Source organism: Chiloscyllium punctatum, chromosome 41 (assembly GCF_047496795.1).
Source record: "Chiloscyllium punctatum isolate Juve2018m chromosome 41, sChiPun1.3, whole genome shotgun sequence".
NCBI classification, from domain to species: Eukaryota; Metazoa; Chordata; class Chondrichthyes; order Orectolobiformes; family Hemiscylliidae; genus Chiloscyllium; species Chiloscyllium punctatum.
In genome coordinates this window covers 64,271,296-64,294,592 of record NC_092779.1, presented here as the reverse complement: position 1 = coordinate 64,294,592, position 23,297 = coordinate 64,271,296, and the positions used below count along the sequence as shown (strand labels likewise).

At 38.6% G+C, this 23,297-nt stretch overlaps 1 protein-coding gene and 1 long non-coding RNA gene across 3 annotated transcripts in view; one reads left to right on the top strand and one right to left on the bottom strand.

The window, feature by feature from the left end:
• The window catches only part of LOC140465092 (uncharacterized), a 959,861-nt gene that overhangs the window by 431,832 nt on the left and 504,732 nt on the right, over positions 1–23,297 (top strand). The gene's annotated exons all lie outside the window — the stretch shown is intronic.
• Positions 3,365–22,575, bottom strand: LOC140465089 (uncharacterized protein C6orf62 homolog). Of its 2 annotated transcripts, none has more exons than XM_072560956.1 (5): positions 21,123–22,575; positions 10,411–10,584; positions 8,949–9,074; positions 8,371–8,505; positions 3,365–4,750 (listed from the first exon to the last, which is right to left on the bottom strand). In XM_072560956.1, the coding sequence occupies exons 1-5, from the start codon at positions 21,249–21,251 to the stop codon at positions 4,625–4,627; spliced, it is 690 nt and encodes a 229-aa protein (XP_072417057.1). In that variant the 5' UTR covers positions 21,252–22,575; the 3' UTR covers positions 3,365–4,624. The 2 variants fall into 2 exon arrangements, with proteins under 2 accessions (XP_072417057.1, XP_072417056.1); XM_072560955.1 differs by having other exon boundaries at positions 10,411–10,587; positions 21,123–22,573.

The following is a 23,297-nucleotide window of genomic DNA, read 5'->3' as shown; positions in this document are numbered from 1 at the left end:
GAATAATTTCTCATTTGCGACTTATGTGGAATATCACTTATTTTTAAACTGTGCCATCTGGGGATTCCCAGATTCCCCAAAGAGGAAACGTCTTATCAGATTTCTTCCTGTGTGAAAACAGACAAAGAAGTCATTGAATTTGTTATTTCTCTTCCCCTTATAAATTCTCCTGACTGTGCTTTTAATAGACCCATATTTGTTTAGTGTCAAAAGTTTGGTGCTGGAAAAGCACACCACATCAGGCAGCATCCAAGAGCAGGAGAATCGACATTTTGGGCTCTTCATCAGGAATGTGTGTGTGTGTGTTGGGGGGGGGGAAGAGAATCAAGTGGGCTGAGAGATAAATAGAAGTGGGGTGGGGCTAGGAGTCAAGGTAGGTTGGAAGACAATAAGTAGATGAAGGTTGTGGTGAAGGTGATAGGTTGGATGGAAGATGGATAGGTAGGACAGGTCAAGAGTGGAGCCGAGTTTGAAGGTTGGATCTGGGATCAGGTGGGAGGTAGGAGATTTGGAAACTAGTGAAGTCGATGTTGATTTGAAGGGATGCAAGGCTGAAGATGAAGTGTTCTTCCTCCAGGCAGCGGGTGGCTAGGATTTGGCGGTGGAGGAGGCCCAGGATTTGCAGGTCCTTGGCAGAGTTTTCTTTTAGCAAAATATTTCTTCTTTACCTACTGATGAAGCTTTTACAATATTTTCATATATTTTTTGCAGATTACATTCATATTCTATTCTCCCTTTTTTTTCCTAGTCCTGCTTTGTATTTTATATAAATCTCTCGATCCTCAATGTTATTTCAAGCAATGTTGTAAGCCTTTCGATTTAATTTTATCTAATCCTGAACATCCTTTGTTAGCCACAGTTGACTGACCTTTTGAGTTTTTGCACCTTGAAGGAATGCATAATTGCATGTCTTAGAGCAACAGTTCTTTCAAGACTATATATTAAAGAATATATAAACTTTAAGACAACGGCAGAGGAAGGCTTCTGAACCAGAGTTCATCCACTCTGACAGTTTTTATTTCTTTTTTCCTTGCTATTTTCTTTCCAAGTTTTTTTTTAAAGCTTTCCTTTTCTCCACTTACTTTCTGGAAGGAGCACAAAATGGCTGGTGTGCCCAAGCATAACTCTTGGCAGTCAATGACATTGCAACTTGTTCAAAGTCCAGAGCTTGGAAGCACAGAGGTGGCCGAGTGGGACTCCAGCAGGAACGTGGGAGCAGGTAGCCCAGGTAGTTGGCGGCAAGATTGGGATAGGCAGGCCAAGGCAGCTGGTGACGAGAGGTGTAGGCAGCCTCCAGGAATCAGCAGCAAGAGCAGGAGCAGGCAGCCCAGGGTCATAGCAGTGGCAAGTGTGAAAATTGTGAGCCCAGCATGGGCAAACACTTATGGACTGTGGTATTGAACTTGATTCTGTGTGTTTTGTTTCTTTGAACTGTTACTTTGGTTTTCCACTGTTTAGTTAGAAGGACTTTAATGTTTAACTTCTTAAACTTTATTCTTGTTATTTTTCCTGTTTTGTACCTCAGTACCTTTATACCAAAGTGCCATCTTAAGTGGTAACAAATTCACACTAATACAGTGAAATGTTTATGACAAAAGAAAAATTCAATACAGTCATGCCTATTTTCTGAATCTGCTTCAGCTAATTTATGCATTGTCTTCATAATTCTCTTTATTCAAATCTAACACCTTTACTTCAAAATGAACTACTTCACTTTAAAACATAATATTTTATTTATTATGGATATAATGCTAAAAAAGGTTATTTCACAAGATTGCCAATTAGTTTTTTCTATTACATATCTAAAATAACATCCTCCAGTTGACTCAACATACTGCTCTAGAAAAACCATCCCGAACACACTCCATAAACTTATACTCCACAGTCAATTGGTTTATTCAGTCTGTAAGCAGACTGAAATCACCTACGCTAAGTATTTGCCCTACTACACACATATCTCTTTAATATCATGACCAATTAGCCACTACTATTTAATGGCCTATAAACATCTCCAATCACTATCTGCTATCCCTTGCCTATTCTTAGCTCCACCCAAATTCCACACATTGTTCCCAAGAGATCATCCCCCTCTAACATACTGATATTGTCCTTCATCAGTACAATTCCAAACTTTTCCTTCTTGTCTGTCAGAGATACACAGCATGGAACAGACCCTTCAGTCCAATTCATCCATGCTGACCATATATCTAAATAAATCTAGTCCCATTTGCCAGTATTTGGCCCACTCTTATTCACATACGCATTCAGATGGTTTTTAAAATGTTGTATTGTCCCAGCCTCCACCACTTCCTCTAGCAGCTCATTCCATACAGGCATCATCCTCTGCATGAAAATATTGTCCCTTAGGTCCCTTTTAAACCTTTCACTTGTCACCCTAAACCCATGTCCTTTAGTTTTGAACTCCCCTACCCCAGGGGTAAAAAACCTTGGCTACTCACCATAAATCCCTCATGATTTTATAAGCTTCTATATAGGTCACCCCTATTTATTCCTGGTTTTTGCTTGTTCCCAGTTTACCAAATCATCATTCCATACTAGTATATATGCCCTGTGCTGTAATTTTATTTATTATCCTTTATAGAAAGTCTTATGATATACCACATCCATTAGTTCCCTTTAATGACTCTGCTAGTAAAATCCTCAAAAACTCAGTATTATCAATTTCCTTTTCATAAATTGATGTTGACTCTATCCAATCAGAATAATCTTCAAAATATCTAGTCATCACATTCTTGTTTCTTACTTTAAATTCACCATCACATAGCACGTTATTTTGTGGTATGATATCTTTTAGTAGTTAATCTTGGATTCCTTTTCTTCTTCCGGTCCATTGTCCCATTTACTAGCTTACCATCTCTTGCATATCTGTTCTGATGAAAAGTGATCAACCTGAAATGTTTTAACTCTTTCTTAACAGATGCCGCCTGATCAATGTTTCCAGCAATTAATTTTTATTTCCAGCATCCACAGTATTTTGCTTTTGTACTTGTGTATATTGATAGACAGTTCTCCACGAGACTTGCAACTGTCAAAATTAAGAACCAGCTCATGAATGTCGACATTTTATTCATATTATTGTTAAAGGCAAACAGGGAAACTGGAGATGACTCTGATAATAACAATGACTTCCAATTGCTGCCTCTGACTTAATATTTAAACTACATTTTCTTGATTGGATGTTTATTGCTAACAACTTCTTGGTGTTAGTACAATACGAAAATAATATCCTTTGAACCAACCAGAAACTGTAAAACAGTAAAATGGTGTAAATCTCCAAACACAGTTATAGTATATCAAAGGCTAGTCAAACCAACTTTCAAGATACACATCAGACAATTCTGAATAAGGATTAAAGATTTATTTTCATTTTTCCAATTCAACAGGTGAGTACAAATTTGCTACTGGTTAGCGCTGTTCTTATCTGAAGTGGCAGGCATGCATAAATAACCCCAGAAAGCTCAGACTTCTCACAGCTCCACAGAAAAGCTATTTCCTCATCAATTCATCTCGGCAGCCTGCTTCATGTTAATTGCACAAGCTCAAAATCAAGTCTTATAAACAATCCCCTTAACCAAATTGAAAGACTGCAGAAGATTTTTTTTAAAAGAAGCAATTTTAGTTGCATTTTCTTGAATGCAAGTACTGGTAATTTCTCCATTAGTTATTCTAATTTTTACACAGTTGCGTTATCAGCAACCAGCATATTTGCACCATCTTTCTACCTTCATAATAGTTCCAAACTTGCTTTTTAGATAAATCAGCTGCTCAGCTACAGGAAGGCTCTTTTTTAAAAAAAATCCAGTAACAATGAACTTTAGTGACGATTTTGTAGCTGTTTTGCTACTTTAGACTCCAGTTCTGTTACCTGCAGTTTGGCCATTGTTAACCTGCTAAAATCTCCAAAGAATAGAAGGAAAACTCCTTTGTACGTTTATATAGCAACTCAGGGAAAGAGATCCAAAAAGAACACATCAGCAAATGTAGCCCACACAAAGTACAGGGGCATACATTACACAAGAATTTTTTAAAAGAATATTTTAAGATTTCTTTCCCCCCAACCCCTTCAGTTGCTTGTCATTAAATTATGATCAGTATATGCCCAATATAAATGTATCTATCAGGACCATAAAGATAGTGCTATTCAGCTTTAACGCCCTTCATCTTTACAACATACAAGTTGTATCTTTTAATTGCTGAAATCCTTGTCAAATGCACTTCCCACCCCAACATTACGTCTTAATATCCAAAGTAATTGTCAGGGTACATAACCAGCACAAGCGAGAAGACTATTATGTACATTTCTGGTATGTATGCATCAATGTATAACACTCTTCAAATTTCACCTTTTTGTTTTCCACGTGGAGTTGACACAATGCAGATTAACTGCAAAGCAGCCTATTACAGTGAATGTGCAGGCAATACATTAAAGAAATAAAGTTCTGAGATACGTATAATGGAAAAAAAAATAAATTTCAAGATGAGTATGCTTTGTAACAGACTGTTCTTTTCATGAGTGGAGCATTTTAAACTCAGAAACAAAGATGAAATGTGAGTTCACTGTTGTTGGCTCTTATGATCTTCCCTATTTTGCTGGCTCCTGCCCCTAATCTGGCATGTAGGGACGGAGGTGGTCCTCAATGGTTCCAACTCCCCAACGAGTAAGCTGATCCTGTGGCAGGTAAAGACAGACACTGCACAACTTGAAAATTATGGCCTTAGTTTTTGGAGTCTGAGAAACAAAAACAAAAATAAAAATCCATGACTGTTCAGATACAAAATAAATGACTTCAAATTTAACATACAGCTGCCTTAAGTGTAAATCAAAGCTAGATCACTAACATGCACCTATTTCAAAAGTCAGTGTGCAGAGTTTGGAAGAACTGCACTGATTTTCTTTGAATGCCCACATTGTCTGTAAGTGCTCAAAGTTCAAGGGTCACAAGATCTATCTAAATGTGTTCCAGGCACCTTCAACATATTGCGATAAGTATTTTTATTCTTTAAAGCCCAATTTGATTAAGTTCAAGTTACTTTGAACTTACAGACCAACCACAGACTTAAATTGCCTCATTCACTTTTTGAGCAACTTCTCATTTAACTCACTCACTTTCTTCATATCAAAAGTGTGGTGTGGGTACACATATGGACTTCAGTTAGGTTTGTTTCTTTGTGAGATACATGGAACATACCTTGTTCCAAGCCTACTCAGAGTCCTCCCCACACGCTTCTCCAGTACATCAATGACATAGTCGGTTCTGCATCCCTCTCATTCAGAATTGGAATGATTGATCTATTTTGCTTTCAACTTCCACCCTCTCATCTTCACCTGATCCATTTGTGACTTCTCCCTTCCTTGACATCTCTATTTCAGTGGGTAGGCTTGCCACTTCGAACGCGACGGACTTTTGCACTTACCTGGACTATACATCTTGACACCCTGTTTCCTAAAAGAACTCCATCCCATTTTCCCAGTTTCTCTGCCACATCTGTTATGATGTACCCTCTACTCAGGGGACTTAAATGTCCATTTTTTTTTCTAAATCAAGGGTTTCCCTATTTCGTAGTTGACAGGGTCCTTCATTGTGTCTGGCTTCTGACCTCAGGCCTTCTCTTTTCCAAAATACCAAAAGGATCCTCTGATCCTCACTTTCCACCCCATCAGACCACATCCAAAGGATCAGTAGCTGCCATTTCTTTCATCTCTTGCAGGACACCATCAACAGACACATTCCCCTCCCCATCGCTATTAGCTTATTTTTAAAAAAGGGACAGTATCCTCTGGTCTACTCCTCTTTCACTCCCAACAGCCCCCCCCCCCCCCCACAAAAATACCTTCCCATGCAATCACAATAGGTGTATCTCTTGCGTATTTACTTCCTCCCTCCTCACTATCCAACTCTCCAGATTCACCTTCCAGGTAACGCAGCAATGTACTTGGCCTTCACTCAAATCTAATCTACTAGATTCACTACTCATAATGTGGTCTCCCCTACATCAGGGAGATGAAATTCAGACTTTGCAGAACACTGACATTCTGTCTGTAAAAGTTACTAAGTTTCCAGCTGTCTACCACTTCAACAGATTGCCATTTTTCCTGGCCAACTTGTGTCTCTCAGGCCTGCTGCAATGCACCAGCAAGGCTAAGCACAAGCTGAAACAACAGCATCTAACTTTCCACTTGAGGGTCTTGCAGGCTTCAGAACCCAATATTGAGTTCAATAATTTTAAAGCTTGAACATCTCCTTCTGTGTCCTCTATCCACTCACCCCAAGCCATGTCATGTGGGCTGCTTTCAGCAGAGCAAAAACTCATTTCACCTACTCATGGTCCCCAGAATCAGCTTTTCTCCTTTCCCTGCTATCAACCATCCTTTCATCTGCCCAACTTTCTCTTTCCAGGCTCTGCCTTGACTTGTCCACTCATTCCCCTAACCCCTCCTGGTCATCTACGTAAAGGTCACCTTTTCCTAGCCATTACCTTTGAAGGGTCACTGAACTCAATTTTATTTCTCCTTGCTCTTTACAGATGCGGTCAGACCTGTTGAGTTTTACCAGCAATGTTTGTTTTCGTTTAAGATCTTTAGCATCAGTTCTTCGTTTTATTGAATTTTTGTATTTATCAGCTTTGGGACCAACGAGAAGACTGCACATTGATGTGGAAAATAGCTCGATTTACTGTCTTGGGGTAGTACCAACAGGATTTCAGACCATGAAGAATGCATTATTACATCCATACATTAATGCAGCGCTTTACTACACCAGGGAAGAGAAATTAAACTAAATTTGAGATGGAAAACATATTTTTGGCAGGGATGGATAAAAATTCCTACATTTAAAACATTTGGAAATAAATTCTTGCTTCTACATACAGCTAAGATGATAGCTTTCTAATCGCCATTTCGATTAGCCCACACCAATATGCAAACAGTATAAGGCAAAGTCCAAAGTCTCCCTGCAGGAGGAAAAAAAATGCACACTGGCTACAAATCCAAATTAGAATGCTTCCTTCTCATTAAAGAAATTGCTTCATCTTATTTAATGAATACAACAGTACCACGTTTATGACAGCGTTTGCTTGAATAGTGAGAAACAATTAAAATGAATTCCATCCAGTCCATTGAATTCCCGAGTCATTTTAGATTAGATTAGATTACTTACAGTGTGGAAACAGGCCCTTCGGCCCAACAAGTCCACACCGCCCTGCCGAAGCGCAACCCACCCATACCCCTTACCTAACACTACGGGCAATTTAGCATGGCCAATCCACCCTGACCTGCACATCTTTGGACTGTGGGAGGAAACCGGAGCACCCGGAGGAAACCCACGCAGACACGGGGAGAACGTGCAAACTCCACACAGTCAGTCGCCTGAGGCAGGAATTGAACCCGGGTCTCTGGCGCTGTGAGGCAGCAGTGCTAACCACTGTGCCACCGTACTGCCCTACTACTTTATTATACTTATAAAATTCCTTCCAAGTTGTCTCTTTCTCTTTCACTCCCCCATCTCTGCAAGATTTCTCTGTCTCTTCTGAGACCACACTGCATGTGTTAAAGAGACTGAATTCAATCTTCGATAGCTCATCCAAGTTTCCATTCACACTTAAAATCTTATAGTCAGTCAGTATACCCCAAGAGATGGTGAACATACAAAGTACACTACACCTAATCTCATCTCACCTAATCTCTCTCTCTCATTCTCTTCATAACCCTCACCATCCAGAGTCAAATGCAGCATTTCAATTCTGAAGGTCTGTTATTAGGTGGAACCTTAACCAAAATTAGTAGGTAATTTCCAAGTTAACTCTTTAAAAATACTGAAATTATCCAATCTGAATGTATTAAAAAAAAGGCATTCTGCCAAGTCAAATTAGACAAACAGCTTTTTTACAGCAAACAAATCTGCAAAAGAAACAATCTCATAAAACAAGTCAACAAATTCACACAAATCTGAACTGCCTCAGAAATTCTACTAAGAAAACCTATGAATAATTAAATGGGATGGTAAGAGAGGAACTGTTACACAGAACGGTTGCTAGGATTTGGACAATTCCACCAAAATGCTGCTACAAAGCAAGTTCAAAGTTTCAGGAATTCCTTGTGGTGTCTAGGTAATCCTGTCTCTCCAAATCAAATAAAATTTGATGGATGGTTTAAAGGCCAATTTATAATGCAAACCATGTGACTTTAATTCACAAAACATAATTTACAATAATAATCAAACAACCAAGCATGAGACTACTTAATTAAAAATGAACCATATATCACTATTTTCACATGCCCTTAGTTAAGCAATAGTTCAAGTTGAAAAACTTTCGGAAAAAAAAGCACCAAGAAATCAACGTTATAATCACCTGCAAGTGCTGCCGATCAATGAACAGAAAGATGGACTGGCATGGGTTGTTTATGATGAGTCCTGCCTTATCCTTCCGGCTAAGTATGTGCAGAAACTGTTTCTCATAATCGCCATGATGAAACTCAAACTTGGCCTGCATGAACAGCAAATATTTTACAATAAATGGCACTGAAAGATAAAATGCGTGATTCAAAAAGTATCCAGTAAGGGATTGTGGTACTTAGCATCTATAAAATTGTATCCAGAAAAATGTTGATGCTGTCAGAAGAGACAATATGAAAAGTGAGGGAAAAAAAAGCAACAGTACCAGTCAAAATAACATTGCAGGTACAACAGACATCCATTTCATCAAAACGCAAGTGACATGAGTGATGTTTGAAATAAATCCCATGTAGTCAGACACAAGTAAATAATTTGCAACATCTGTACAAAAATCATTGAACCAACTGAAAAAAGCTAGCAATTGCCAATATGCTCAGGAAATTTACAGACAAGATCAATTTTTCCCAGAGGGAAAACGACATAAGACAGAATGAGTTCTACATAACTGTGTAAGAATGTGCAGTGAACTAGTACCTGAACAGGCCTGAAAGGCTCACCATCTGTACCTTTCCACTTGGAGAACAGGAGACAGACCATCTTTTCTATATCATTCCGTGGCCAAAGGATAAAGTCCATCTCCTGTGTACAGCCAATTACATCCTAACAGAGGAGGGAAATTCCCACATAAGCATTAAATAATGTTTTTAACAGAAACAGTCACTACAATTTCAGTAACCCCAATCGGAGCCATATTTCCTGATCAAGTTCGATAATTTGGGTATAGCTCAAAACTACAATATAATCTGAAGGTCAAAGGCATTGTGTATTCCAACACAAGTTTCAAGTGCCTATCACAGTACTCTTTATAATCCAAAAGGTTGGAAGCATCTTTTATTTTCAGTGACAGCCTACATAACAATCCAAATGTTCTTTTGTGAGTTAAAAATTTATCATGAGTATCAAAATTATTCCCAAAATTAAATTGCTCCCCACAGATGAGCATATTCTCAATTATTCTCCAGATTACATTTTATGGTTAGTCAATATCTTTGTCACTAGGAGCAAAAGTTTCAGGGATTCCTGTCTCTCCAAATCAAATAAGTCTGTTGAATGGTTTAAAAGGCCAATTTATAATGCTGAGATTGCATCGATGTGAAGTGACTTGAACAATTCATAAAGATAATCGATTATAATTATCAACCAACTTAAACATGAAACGAATTACTAGAAGTTGTGATTACTGCATTGCATCAATACAAAAATCTACAAGACTCATTTAAAGGTAGATGTTTTTTCATATTTGATTAATTAGATTGCAAGATCAGCAGCATCAAATATTGAAATTTTTAGTCCTAATCTTTTCAGATTTCCTGAACTACTAATTCAATTTCGAATTAATAAAGAACTACTAATTTTCTTAGTTTTGTTTTACTGGCATCACCTATGTGTTTGATAAATTGGTAACAGAAGGACGCAAATGTATAAATAAGTCAATCTTGTTAGAGAATAAAAGTACTTGGCTTTACCCAACACAACTGAATATCAATTTCAGCAACCACGGTTGTACAAAAATATTGAACAACAGCAAAATATTTGCCTTAATGGTAGCATTCCCCACTCTGGGTCAGAGTTTGGAGTGGCCAAACCCCACTTTGACAGACAAACTCCATCTCCAAATTTCAGGTCAACATCAAGCTGGATACTAGATACGGCTTTGATGCAATACAGAAACAACAGAATAAGGATAAAGTCTGCATTAGAACCAGTGGTCATACATGTGCAAGAACATTAATAGTTTTTCTTCTATTGACAAAAGATGGTTTAATAAAGCATGAGCCTCAAAGTAAAGAGCTGCTATGTCATTCTAGTATTTTTCATTTCAATTTTTGATTTCAAGTTTTTTTTTTGCGTTACCAGATGTGAGACTATGTTCTGGTCTAAAACAAGTCAGAACTTTTAAAATATTCTAGTGAAATAAAAAGCATCATTTACTCACTCTGCGCATGGACTGGTAGCGAGGTGCGTGAAGCTGCACTACATCCTTCTGCAACAGCTCTATGGAACTGTCCAAGGAGTAGCTGGACTCCCGTACGCCTTTGAGGATATTTTCTTCATAGTTATTGGTCATAACTGGTACCACTTCAGCCACTTCAAATAGTGCCGACTTTTTCTTCTTTAAAAAAAATACTATAAATCAAACTCTTTAAAACACAAAGAACCAACAAAATTTTCAAATTTCTCTTTTTAAAAGTATCAAAGCAGAACATCTTAGACCGAAACTGTAATATTTAGACTGAACGATGATCCAACAGTTAGCCCTTCTCACACCAGGGATGAAAAGAACACATTAAGAACAAAACCTCATTTCACAAAGGCCTAGTTATTTATTGAGCTCAAGGACAGTGATTTGTTGTATATTGTCCCATGTTGGGACATTTCTTCTTCAGATTTATAGCATTCACTTCAATTCATTGTAGCATTTTTGCCTCAAAAGACTTTGAAAGCAAGGGGAAGCTTACAAAACTAAATTATAGTATTAATCCTGGTTAGTTTACAAGGCTTAATTTTCAAGATTGAAGACAAAAGCTTTAAAATAAAGCAACTGACAATTTAGTTCATGCCATCATGAATTTAAAGGAATAATTTCCACTCAAATAATTTTCAAAGAAAACTAGGACTAATGCTTTGTTTAGAGGTAAAATGAAAGTCAGCATGAAAAGAACCCAACAACAACACATGGAATCAATTTAATTCAGAAGAATCAGTCAAATAGTATGCATGCGTGTGTTAACAAGATGAAAAGAGGAGATGCAGATTACACAATTAAATAGCAAGTGCAACATGGAAGCATGATTCAACGCTACCAGATGTTTATCTTGTATTCAAACAGAATTTCTGCTTTCACGTGCCTGCTCTACTACAACAGCATTAGTTTCCCCTCCTTTATCCATCTATTGATTTATCTGTTAAACTGTCAATTTCTCAGCTTCAAAAATGCATGCCCATCTGACACCTCAAATGCAGACTGTATAAGTCCCAGCTCTTCATTTCTAAATTCTGCACTCTTCTGAAACAGAACCCCACAGCAAGAGTCAACATTAAGCACATTGCTTCAAGAGTCAATTCACTAAATTATGAAATATTAATATGGACAAGTCACAGAACAGAGCATTTCTAGTTGATAGAGCTTAACTGCAATTAATCATGACATGAATCAGGATATTATTAGAATATAGCATATCTTTGGAATGTTGTAAAAGTTCTAAAATTAAGCTTTTGACCATAATTGACATAAGAGTTCTTGGCAAAAAAAAGTCATAGTTAAAATGAGATTTTGTGATACTGAATTCAATGTTTAAGTGTCACTACACCTTCTGACGTAGTGCTTGCCATACTCTTATCCTGCTCAAATGTTTAAGGTGGGAAAACCGTATACCATGAGGAATCTCTTTCACAGGAAAAAATGAAAATAAAAACAAAATACTGCAGATGCTGGAAATAAACAAAGCACTGGAGTAACTCAGCAGGTCAATACAGTACAAGTCATTTACTAATAATATCATTGAATTCTAAATGATAAATATTTGATATGGTTATGAATGTAGACAATTAGTAACCTACAATCAATCAGAAAACTTTCCTAAATCTAGTTCCTCCCTGTAGGTAAATATTGGTACTGAAATCAACCAATACAAAATTGAAAAACTGGAGTTTACAGCTTCCAATAAGAATGTATGATTACCCATAATCTAGTAAAACCTGCTTCATGGTCAGAGACAGAACAATGACCAACTCTTTCTGACCACTTTCTCATCTCCACTCTCCAACATCGTCTCATTGTCCTTTGTAATTTTCCATACAATTCCACATGGAATTAGGCTCACAATGATTTCCTATCCTGGATCACATGGATACCAGTAAAGCTTCAACTGCACACCATGTTTTATATCCTCTTTTTCCATGCATTCTTCCTGTAGGATACGAACTAGTTACATGGGCTCAAACGCAAAAGTATATGGGAGTTACTAGTCAACATATTGATTGCAAGGTCTAGCTGAATCACAAATGCTATATTGCTCATTCTCCAAGCTTAAAACCACTCCATTTGACAGGAAAATCAAGGGAGACGATATCAGCCAAAATAGTAGTCAGATCTTATGGGGTAAGAAATGCTTGCATATGGTAAGACAAGCCGAGAAAGCAGTTAAGAAAAAAAAACACACATCCTTTGGTTTTTTTAAAAAAGGGAGACAGAGAACCAAGTCAAGAATATAACCAGTCTGTACCCAAACATTCTGTCTTTGAAAGCCTTCCATTATTCATTTACTGCTTTAACCGATTCCAATCCACCTGGACCAGATCCTTTCAACTCAACTCCTATCAATGACTACTTTCAATTTGATTAGTCCTTAGAAAGGGCAAAAAAAAATCCAGAATATCATATCCTACATACAATGTTCCATATAGAGTCATTAATGGCACAGAACTACAGGTCATAATTTAAAAGTGTGGAGTCACCTATTTATGACAGCTGAGAAATACTTTAGAGGATTTGAACCTTTTAAATGCTGTTCCTCAAAAGACAGTGAAAGCAAAGTCTCTAAATTTGTCTCAGGCACAGACAAATGGATACTCGATAAGCAAGGAGTGAAAATCTTCTCCACACAATAAGGATTCAAACTTCTTTGATAGAGTACAGTGATCAGAATTGGAAATAGTTCTCCAGCCATGGCCTGACTAGAGCTTTAAGGATTTAACATAACTTCTCTGCTATTGCACTCAATGCTTCTAATATCAAAGCCTGGAATCACACATTCAAAGATTTATGTACATGCACACTTGGGTCTTTGTTAAACCCTGCATACTCTTCAGAACTGTGCCACGAAGTCTATATTAGTGTCATGTGCCAACTCCCTCTCACTTCCTTTCATTAAATTCTAAAAACACATTCTGCAGGCCAACCAATGTTGCACTCAATTGATACCTTTATTGTCTGCCACTCCTCGAAGTTTGACATCAGTAAGTTTTGCAATTTTATGCTACATTCCAATATCGGAGTCACTTACCTATATTTGTCAGAAAAAAATGATCGACGTAACACTTCAGGAACACCACTGCCTACTAGTCTCCCGTCTGAAAGGTAACCATTTACCACAACTGTTTTTGGTCCTTCCACCAACTTTTTTTAAAACCCAAGTTGACAAATGGCCCTCCTATACCTGAAGCCCAATTATTAACTGGCCTTTTGTGGCATTTTATGAAACACCCCCATTAAACCCATATAAAGATGGAGTAGTAGCTTGGTGATACTTGTAAAATAAAATTTGATTGAGCTCACATCTGTTGTGCTAGTATTTAACTGACTTGGCTAGAAGATAAAGAAGCCACAGAATTCTTCAAAACTCTAGTGACCTATTGACAGAAGTCACCATTGAAAATAAAAAAGTTAGGTCCTTAACAAAATAAATAGCATTGCACTTTAAAACTAGCTTACAAGAAAGGCACATTACAAATCATTCGCATTAAAAAGTGACTAATGACAATCCTTGGTACAAAGTTAAAAAATCACAACATCAGGTTATAGTCCAACAGGTTTATTTGGAAGTACAAGCTTTTGGAGCACTGCTCCGACATCAGGTAGCTAGTGGGAGCAGGATCATAAGACACAGAATTTATAGCAAAAGATCCAAGTGTCATACAACTGATGCAATGTATTGAACAAAACTAGATTGCTGTTAAGTCTTTAATCCCTTAGAATGGGGTTGCAGGTTTCAATTCATTAATATGCAAATCCTAGAATCTTGATCCTTTACTATAAATTTTGCGTCCCAAGATCCTGTCCCACAAACTACCTGACAAAACAGCAGTGCTCTGAAAGCTTGTACTTCCAAATAAACCTGTTGGACTATAACTTGTTGTTGTGAGATTTTTAACTTTGTCCACTCCAGTTCAACACCAGCACCTCCACATCAATCATTGGTAAGATACCCAACTCAAAAAGAACGCAAGGAGAAATTGAGGACTACAGATGCTGGAGATCAGAATCGAGAGTGTGGTGCTAGAAAAGCACAGCAGGTCAGGCAGCATCCGAAGAGCAGGAGAATCAACGTTTTGGGCATAAGCCCTTCATCATGAATTCCTGCCGTGCTTTTCCAGGAGCACACTCTCGGCTCAAAAAGAATGCCACAAAATTGATTTTGGTCAGAAAAAAATTGTAAGATGGATTTTTTCCCCCTTTTTATTTATGCATGCTTTTCACCCAGTTTCTTTTTAAAATTATCTTCCCTTTATTGTTTGCCAATGTCTTTGCCATGCAAACCTCTTGTGCCTGGAGGTATAAACTGGTTAATCACAAAATGTACCACCCAACTATTATTCTGCTGTTTTAGCTTTTACCAGATTTGCTCAGGATACTACAGGAATCTGTCTCAGTCCACTGATGTCAGCTTTTCCTAAATCCAGAGTATTAGCTTCCATTTCATATTGTTCCCTTCCATTGAACTTGCTGAAAAATAACAGGTTATAATGAATTCCTGAAATTGTAAATAGATAGGCTGAAGAAATTCAAACAGTGGACTCATCAACCTTCACTTAGAAACAATCCAGCAGATGGAAGCAAACCATTTCAACAAAGTCATACTATGTGTGTTCAACCAATTGCTTGAAAAAGAGTACTGCAAAACAGCTAAGTGAATCTGTTAAAAACAAGGAAAGATCAGTGCTCAAGGAGCATTAAAAACAATGACAAATAAAGAGGTAAGACAGAACATGGAACCTAAAAATATCTTGGGGTAACTAATGTTGAAGTAGGATTAGAGACACGCCAAAATTAAACAAAACAGCAGTAGTAACGGCACTAATGAGTAACAAATCTCCAGGCCAGATAACTTCCATTCTAGGATTCAAACAAAAAAGAGGGAGAAAACATTGCAGATGTTCCAACTATATTCTCCCAAAATTCTATTATTCAGAGTCATTCCTTTAGACTGGAAAATTGTGCCTATCATTCTGCTATTACGAAAGATGAGAAGAAAAAAAAACAACGTTAACCGAGCATTTGTTGAGAAAGCATTGGAACCGAAGGTCAACGAACACCTTGAAAATGTTCAGCTGAGAATGAACATGGACTCTTAAGTCATGAGTCATGTATATTTTTGATAGCCAGTCTTTACCTCGGTATACACTTATTCACAGAATGAAACATTACAGATTTATCTTGATTCCACTCAGCTTGTGCCAGCAAGGTTCTCTGATTTTCATCAGTCTGTTTAGATATGTTATGTTATCTTCATAGTCATCACATCCAGAGATGGAATTTGAACCTAAACCTTCTGTCCCAGAAGTAGAACCAATACCACCATGCCACAAGACCCCTTCACATGCATGCACTTGACCTTAATTGTATTATTTGAGTTTATGTATGAAAAACCTTGCCAAATATTTTGCAAAAATGCTGAAGCCAGAGTCAGGGAAATCACTATGGATGTTATTTATATGTACTTGCAGATGGAATTTGATAGAAGAGACTGTTAGCTAAAGCTGAAATGGTGAAATTGAGGCAAATGATTAATTTGGTTAGGAGATTGGTTGAGCAGCAGGCAACAAAATAAGAAATAATGGGTAGATACTTGGTCAAGACTGGACTGACTCATGGTACCTCAACACAATTTTTTATAAATGACTTAATTGACAGGACCGAAGGCTATCTAAGTTTGCTAACATAACATTAAATCGTATCTATCTAGACACTCAAATGTCTGTGGACATGCACTGTTTCTGTATATACTAATGTAAAATTAAAGATACTAATAAATTAAATGAATAAAATTATAGAAAACACATTTCAAGGGAAATAAAAGAAATAATCCACTTTGGATTGAGAAAAACAAACATGTTTAAAAGCACTTTTAACACCCTAAAGCACTCGAGGCACTTCCAACAGGAATACAAAACTCCTGCGATAAGTTATTACAAGGAGAGATATTTGGGCAGGTGGCCAAAAGCTTGGTCAAAGTGGGTTTTAAGAGGCACCTTAAAAAAGGAGGAAAATGACTTCAGAAATCTGTCTAAACAGCTAAAGACACAGTTGCCAACAGTGCACTAATTAAAATCCCGGAAGAAGGATCCAGAATTAAGAGTACAGATATCTGACAGTTATGGGGCTATAGGAGATAAGAGGGAGGAGTAAGACATTGTTTACATATAGGCTTGGATTAAGCAAACACAGAAGCTGAAGGAATGGAACTTTTAGGACATGGACAGCAGAGTTTTGTTTGAACAAGTTCAAGAGTCATGTTTGTAATAAATACATCACTAAGGTTGCAAACAAGCAACTGAAAAAGAAGGGATAAAGTCAATGACTCAGAGCAAAAAGAATTGCTTTAGTTTTCCCAATATTAAGTGAGAGAAATTTCTGCACATCAGTATTAAAGCTGGACAAGAATTCTGACTACTGGAGAACTTGAGAGAAGTAGTCATGAAGTAGGGTTGAGTGTCAGAGAACATCAAAAACAAAAGGAAAGAGACTACTTTCTAATTGGTGAGAAGCTAGAAACAGTGCATGTCCACATACATTGGAGTGTTTAGGTAGATAAGATTAAATGTTATGAAATGAAACAGAAAATAATCAGAAAGGCTGTTCATATCAAACAGAATAGAGGATTAAATGTTAGGCTATGGCTATACAAAGTTGCAACAGAATCGGATCTGGAGAAGCGGAGTACCACAAGGATCGGCGCTGGGTCCACTACTTTTTGTCATTTATATAAATGATTTGGATGTGAACACAGCAAGTAGAATTAGTAAGTTTGCAGATGACACCAAAATTGGAGGTATAGTGGATAGCGAAGAAGGTTACCTGACAGTACAATGGGATCTTGATGATATGGGCCTATGGGCTGAGGAGTGGCAGATGGAGTTTAATTTAGATAAATGTGAGGTGCTACATTTTGGAAAAGCAAATCTTAAAATGACTTACACACTTAATGGTCAGGTCCTAGGGAGTGTCGCTCAACAAAGAAACCTTGGAGTACGGGTTCAGGTTTCCTTGAAAGTGGAGTCACAGGTAGATAAGATAGTGAAGGCCGCATTTGGCATGCTTTCCTTTAATGGTCAGAGCATTGAGTTGGGAGGTTGTGTTGCGATTGTAGGCCACTTTTAGAACATTGCGTGCAATTCAGGTTTCCTTCCTATTGGAAGGATTTTGTGAAACTTGAAAGGGTTCAGAAAAGATTTACAAGAATGTTGCCAGGGTTGGAGGGTTTGAGCTATCGGGAGAGGCTTTTTCCCTGGAGTGTGGGAGGCTGAGGGGTGACCTTTTAGAGGTTTATAAAATCGCGAGGGACATGGATTCAAGAAATAGACAAGGTCTTTTCCCTGGGGTGGAGTCATCCAGAACTAGAGGGCATAAGTTTAGGGTAAAGAGGGGAAAGATATGAAAGGGACCCAAGGGGCAACATTTTCATGCAGAGAGTTGAGCTAGTATAGAATGAACTGCCACAGGAAGTAGTGAAGCATGGTATAATTGCAGCATTTAAAAGGCATCTGAATGGGTATACGAAAAGGAAGGGTTTAGAGGGATATGGGCCAAGTGCTGGCAAATGGGACTAGATTAGGTTAGAATATCTGGTCGGTATGGACAAGTTGGACCAAACAGCCTGTTTCCGTGCTGTACATCTCTACAACTCAAGTATTTAGTTTTGGACACTATACCTTTAGGAAGGATATACCACCCTTTGAGGAATTAAGAGTGGAGGCTTATGAGAATGATACCTGGATACTAAGGATTAAATTAAGTGCTGGAGTTAAGTCTATTAAGATTTGATTTTGACCAAAATTAATATAAGCAGACAGGACAAAAATCAATATAATTTGAAGAATCTATGACAACGGACATTCCCAAAAAATTTGCATCAGACCCCTCAAAAGTGAAATTAGGAACTATTTCTGCAGACAAAGGGAAGAAAAGTTTGGAACTTCAGAAAATGACAATTCAAGGTATTTCAATTTTTAATTTTAGATCAGTTTGACAGATTCTTGTTAGCGCTGGGTATATGGACAAAATTCACTTAAAAGATATTTGGCTGTTTCGCAAGTCATTCACTGAAAGGCAAACAAGCCTGTCTGGCAAAATGGCATGTTCATGTCCCAAGATGGTGATGAAAGCTGAGAGAGATGTCTGGAGTGATTACAGGTACATAATGTGGTTTCCGCAGTGTGAAATAAGTACATTAAAGCAGGTGTTCAAAAATGCAAAGTAGATATCTACAAATTTGGTTGTCTAATTGCCAAATTGACACTAATTTGAGACTACATCGTGCAACTTTTGTGGAGATGAAGTCCTGCCCTCACACTGAAAATACTCATCATGAAAAGGGACAGATTTCAAACAGATGATTAGATTAGATTCCCTACAGCGTGGAAACAGGTCCTTCGGCCCAACAAGTCCACACCAACCCTCCGAAGAGTAACTCATCCAGACCCATTTCCCTCTGACAAATGCACCTAGCACTATGGGCAATTTAATATGGCCAATTCACCTGACCTGCACATCTTTGGACTGTGGGAGGAAACCGGAGCACCCGGAGGGGGCCCACACAGACACAGGGAGAATTTGCAAACTCCACACAGGCAGTCACCCGAGGCTGGAATCGAACCTGGGACCCTGGTGCTGTGAGGCAGCAGTGCTAACCACTGAGCCACCATGCTGCCCCAGTTAAGACTGGGCACCCACAAGGCACTGTGGGTCATCAACAGCAGAACTGTACTCTAACACAGTCGTTAACCTAGTGCCTAACATATCCCTCACTCAACCATTTCCACCAAGCCAGGGGATCAACTCCCACTCAATGGAGAGTATAGGAGTGCATGTCAAGAGCAGCACCAAGCATACCTGAAAATGAGGTGTCAACCTGGTGAAGCTACCAAACAGGACTACTTGTGTGCCAAACAGCACACATAACTCTCTCTATCACTTAAGAGATTCCACATCCAACTAATCAGATCTAAGCTCTGCAATTCTGCCACATCCAGTCATGAATAGTCGTGGACAATCAAATAACTCACTGGAGGAGAGAGCTCCCCAAATAACCCTAATTTCAATGATGGAAGAGCCCAACAAATCAGTGCAAAAGATAAGGTTGAAACATCTACAACAATCTTCAGCCACAAGTGCTGAGTGGATAATCCATTTCAGCTTCCTCCAGTGGTCCCCAGCATCACAGATATCAGTCTTCAGCCAATTCAATTCACTCCACGTGATATTTAAAAAAAAAAAGAGTTGGTGGCAGTGAATATTGCAAAGGCTATGGCCCCTGATGCATTTTCAATATTGCCAGAAATTAATGATCCAGAATTTACCACTCTCCTAGCCAAGTTCTTCCAGTACAGTTACAATGTTGGCATCTATCTGACAATGTGGAAGATTGCCCAGACTATGCCCTGACAAATCCAAATGAGCTAATTACTGCCCCAGTCTCCTCTCAATCATCAATAAAGTTATAGAAGGTGTACTATCAAGTCACACTGCTCACCAATACTCAGTTGGGTTCCACCAGGTTCACTCAGCTCCTTATTACAACCTTGGTTCAAACATGGACAAAAGAGATGAATTCCAGAGGTGAGGTGAGAGTGACAGCTGTTGACAATCAAGGCTGCATTTGACTGAGTGTGGCATCAAGGAGTCCTAGCAATACAGGAATCAATGGGTATCAAATTCTCTGCTGGTTGGAATCATACCTGGTATGCAGGAAGGTTGTTGTTATCAGGGGTCAGTCATATCAGCTCCAGGACATATCTCTGCAGGAGTTCCTCAGGGCAGTGTCTTAGGCCCAACTACCTTCAGTTGCTTCATCAATGACCTTCCTTTCATCATAGGTTCAGCACAGGAGATGCTTGCTGATGATTGCACAATGTTCAGTACCATTTGCAACTTCCAAACCCAAGTCCAATTCCATCCAGAAGGTCAAGGTCAAAAGATACATGGGAACACGACCACCTGCATGCTTCCCCCCAAGCCACTCACTATTATGATTTTGAAATATATTGCGGTTTGTCCACTATCACTGGGTCATAATTCTGGAATTCTCTCCCTAAGGGCATTGTGGGTCAAGCTACAGCACACAGACTGCAGCGGTTCAAGAACGCAGCTCACCATTTTAAGGGCAACTAGGGGCGGAAAATAAATGCTGGCCAGCCAGGAAAGCCCACATTCTATAAATGAATATAAAAACAAAAGTAAGCATGTGAACATACGAAGGGACAAGCCAGACGATAGGAAAAACAACAGGAGTAGGTCACGTAAATGGAAGCCATTCTACTAAGCAAGTTTTCTCAGTACAATATTTAAAGGTTATTCCTCACTTTGTGCTAAGGGTGAAGCATTAAGATTAGATCGAAGCTGAACTGCGAATGTTATTAGATTTAATCAAAAACTAATTTTGGAACAAGGTAGTGCATAACTTGGATGTTATATACCATAGTGTGAATTCACAGCTCCAAATAATGTCAATGAGACTCTGTCTGCCTGAAACTAACAATGTAGCTTTCAGAGATTTGAAACTTCAGGGAAAATGCAGTCTAATAATAGAACTTAAATAAAAATTCAATATACTTATTCTCATGCCAATGTTAAAGAATTTGATGTTTGGTGGGTACAAACCATTAAACTTTGATGATGCCATGTGCGCCAAGACTAGATAAAATTCCTACCTTATCTTTGAATACAAAGGCAATGTACATCTTGAAGTCAAACTGATCTGCCAGAGATTCATTCTTCTTTTTAAGTTGAGCACGCAGTCGGTTCAAAGTCTGGTTCTTCCGAGAGTTTGGGTCACCCATTTTGTTTGGATGAGTGGCAACCCTGTTTCTAGCTTAGCAGAAACTGACAAAATCTAGCAGGGGCAACTTCTCTCAAAAGAAAACAGCGCAACAGAACAAACAAGTCTGGTAGTGCTAACTGAAAAAAAAAATTCTACCACAACTACTAGACCAGAAAGTCTAAAACTGTGTTGTGCAAAAACTTAGGATAAACGTAGGCCAGAGTCCAATCATGATAACAGTCCCTATATATACATGGTTTCATGAGTGCAGGGATTAGACTGTGTTTTTAATTCACATTAATAAAACCTACAAAACAAAGCAATCCAAATTATGCTAGATTTTAACCTGTTGAACTAAAACTAGTTTACAATGATGGATGCCAATGAATCTAACCAACAAATTAAACACCTAACTGTAATTTGTGCGTGCCCAATGATGACACAGAAATGATGCAGCCAGATCCCATGTTTACACACTAGCCAGGATTTTGCCTTCTTACACTAAAATCTGCCTGAAAACTCTACCTACAGCCTCTGACATGGCTGTCTTCAAACATATTGGACTAGATTTTTAGTTGTTTTAAGGTCTGACAATAAAAGGGAGAGAGGAAGATTGCACTGGCACATCAATTACATGGCGCTGCTCATTGGCACCTGGGCACAAACAAACAAAAATCCAAGCAAAAGGCATTTCTACTTTTATCAAAGAGACGAATTCAATCGACACCATGGTGGCAAACCTTTACCCCGTTTCCTGACATTTCCCTGCACTGAAAAACAAAACAAAAAAAATTAAATCATTTATCATGTTTGTTCCTTCAGACCCCTGCACTCAGATGTTGAGCTTCTGCTGTTGCCTTTTTTTGTTTTGGTTTTCTCTTTTCCCTCCTTTCCTAAGCTGTTTATGTTTAACATATATATATAATTTATTTATATATATATATATATATCTATTGCAGACCAACGTTCAATGTCACTCTCCGCCCATGTCAAGACGAGACCACAAACCCGGTCAAACCCGTCAGTGTGAGCGAATCGCGCTCTCTGCGCTCTCGGTCACCCATACTCTTAAAAAGCGGGCTATTGGTTTGAGAAAACCGCACAAAGAAGCGGCCTGGCCCTCGGCTACGACAGCCTGCCTCGGGCTAGATTTCCCAATCCCTCCCTTCTCGACGTCCAGCTATCGAGCCCTAACCCACTCCTTCATCTATTAATACAACAGCCCTCTGTGTTTCTCCTCTCTCTCTGCTCCTTGCTGTCAGCTCGAGCCTGCTGCCGCTGCTCCCGGTCCCAGTCCCGGTGCCGCTCCTCCACCACCTCTCCAGGCAAGATGGCCGCAATGACGTCACAACCCCACACAGACCCAAAAATAGCCTATTTTCAGAAAACACATTTTTAAATCTGTCATGTTCCGTTAGTCTAGCAACATTAGCACCTTGTATTATGATTAGAGCTTTCTAAAAAATCGAGTTTAATTTCAGTTGATGTAAACATGTCTCTCCCTACGTCACGCTGTGTCACGTGCTGCCTGCCTTGTAACCTCGAGCCGTGACCTTTCTGCTTAACCATTCCCTAAACTATATTAATCCTTTAGGCTAGTGATACACGCAATTTAGGAGGCATTGAGAACAGTAGTGGTTTTAGAACATGTCATTTTTATACTATCACTGTCGTTCAGAAAGGAAAAAAAAGTCTTGCATTCAACCATTTTACTGTTGGTTAAAGCAGCTGAGGCTTGATAACGTTTGGGGAGAGGACTATAGTCAACCAAACATTTCAAAAAGGAAGGAGTCTGCATTCAGAGGGACTTGAGCAATTAAATATTCAATGCTACTGATGTTTCGGAGCTTATTGTGGAAGAACAGCCTAACGAAGTTTTGCTGCGGGTGGAATTGGGATGGAAAGATCTGGTGTTCTTATCGTATTTCCATTATTTCTTCACGAAACTCCAAGCCGCTTTCCAGCCGATGAATTATTTTCCCTAAAAAAAATAGAACATACTATTGTAGAAATAGGATGCTTCAGGGTGAGGTAGAAAAATATCTATGTGGTTGACGGGTTATGA

Coding starts and splice junctions, on each gene's coding strand:
- LOC140465089 (XM_072560955.1), bottom strand. CDS start 21,251: ATGGGTGACCCAAACTCTCGGAAGAACCAGACTTTGAACCGACTGCGT. Junction 10,588..21,122: donor CCTTTGTATTCAAAGATAAG/GTAGGAATTTTA, acceptor TTTTTTTTAAAG/AAGAAAAAGTCGGCACTATT. Junction 4,751..8,370: donor TTGATCGGCAGCACTTGCAG/GTGATTATAACG, acceptor TTTGTTTCTCAG/ACTCCAAAAACTAAGGCCAT.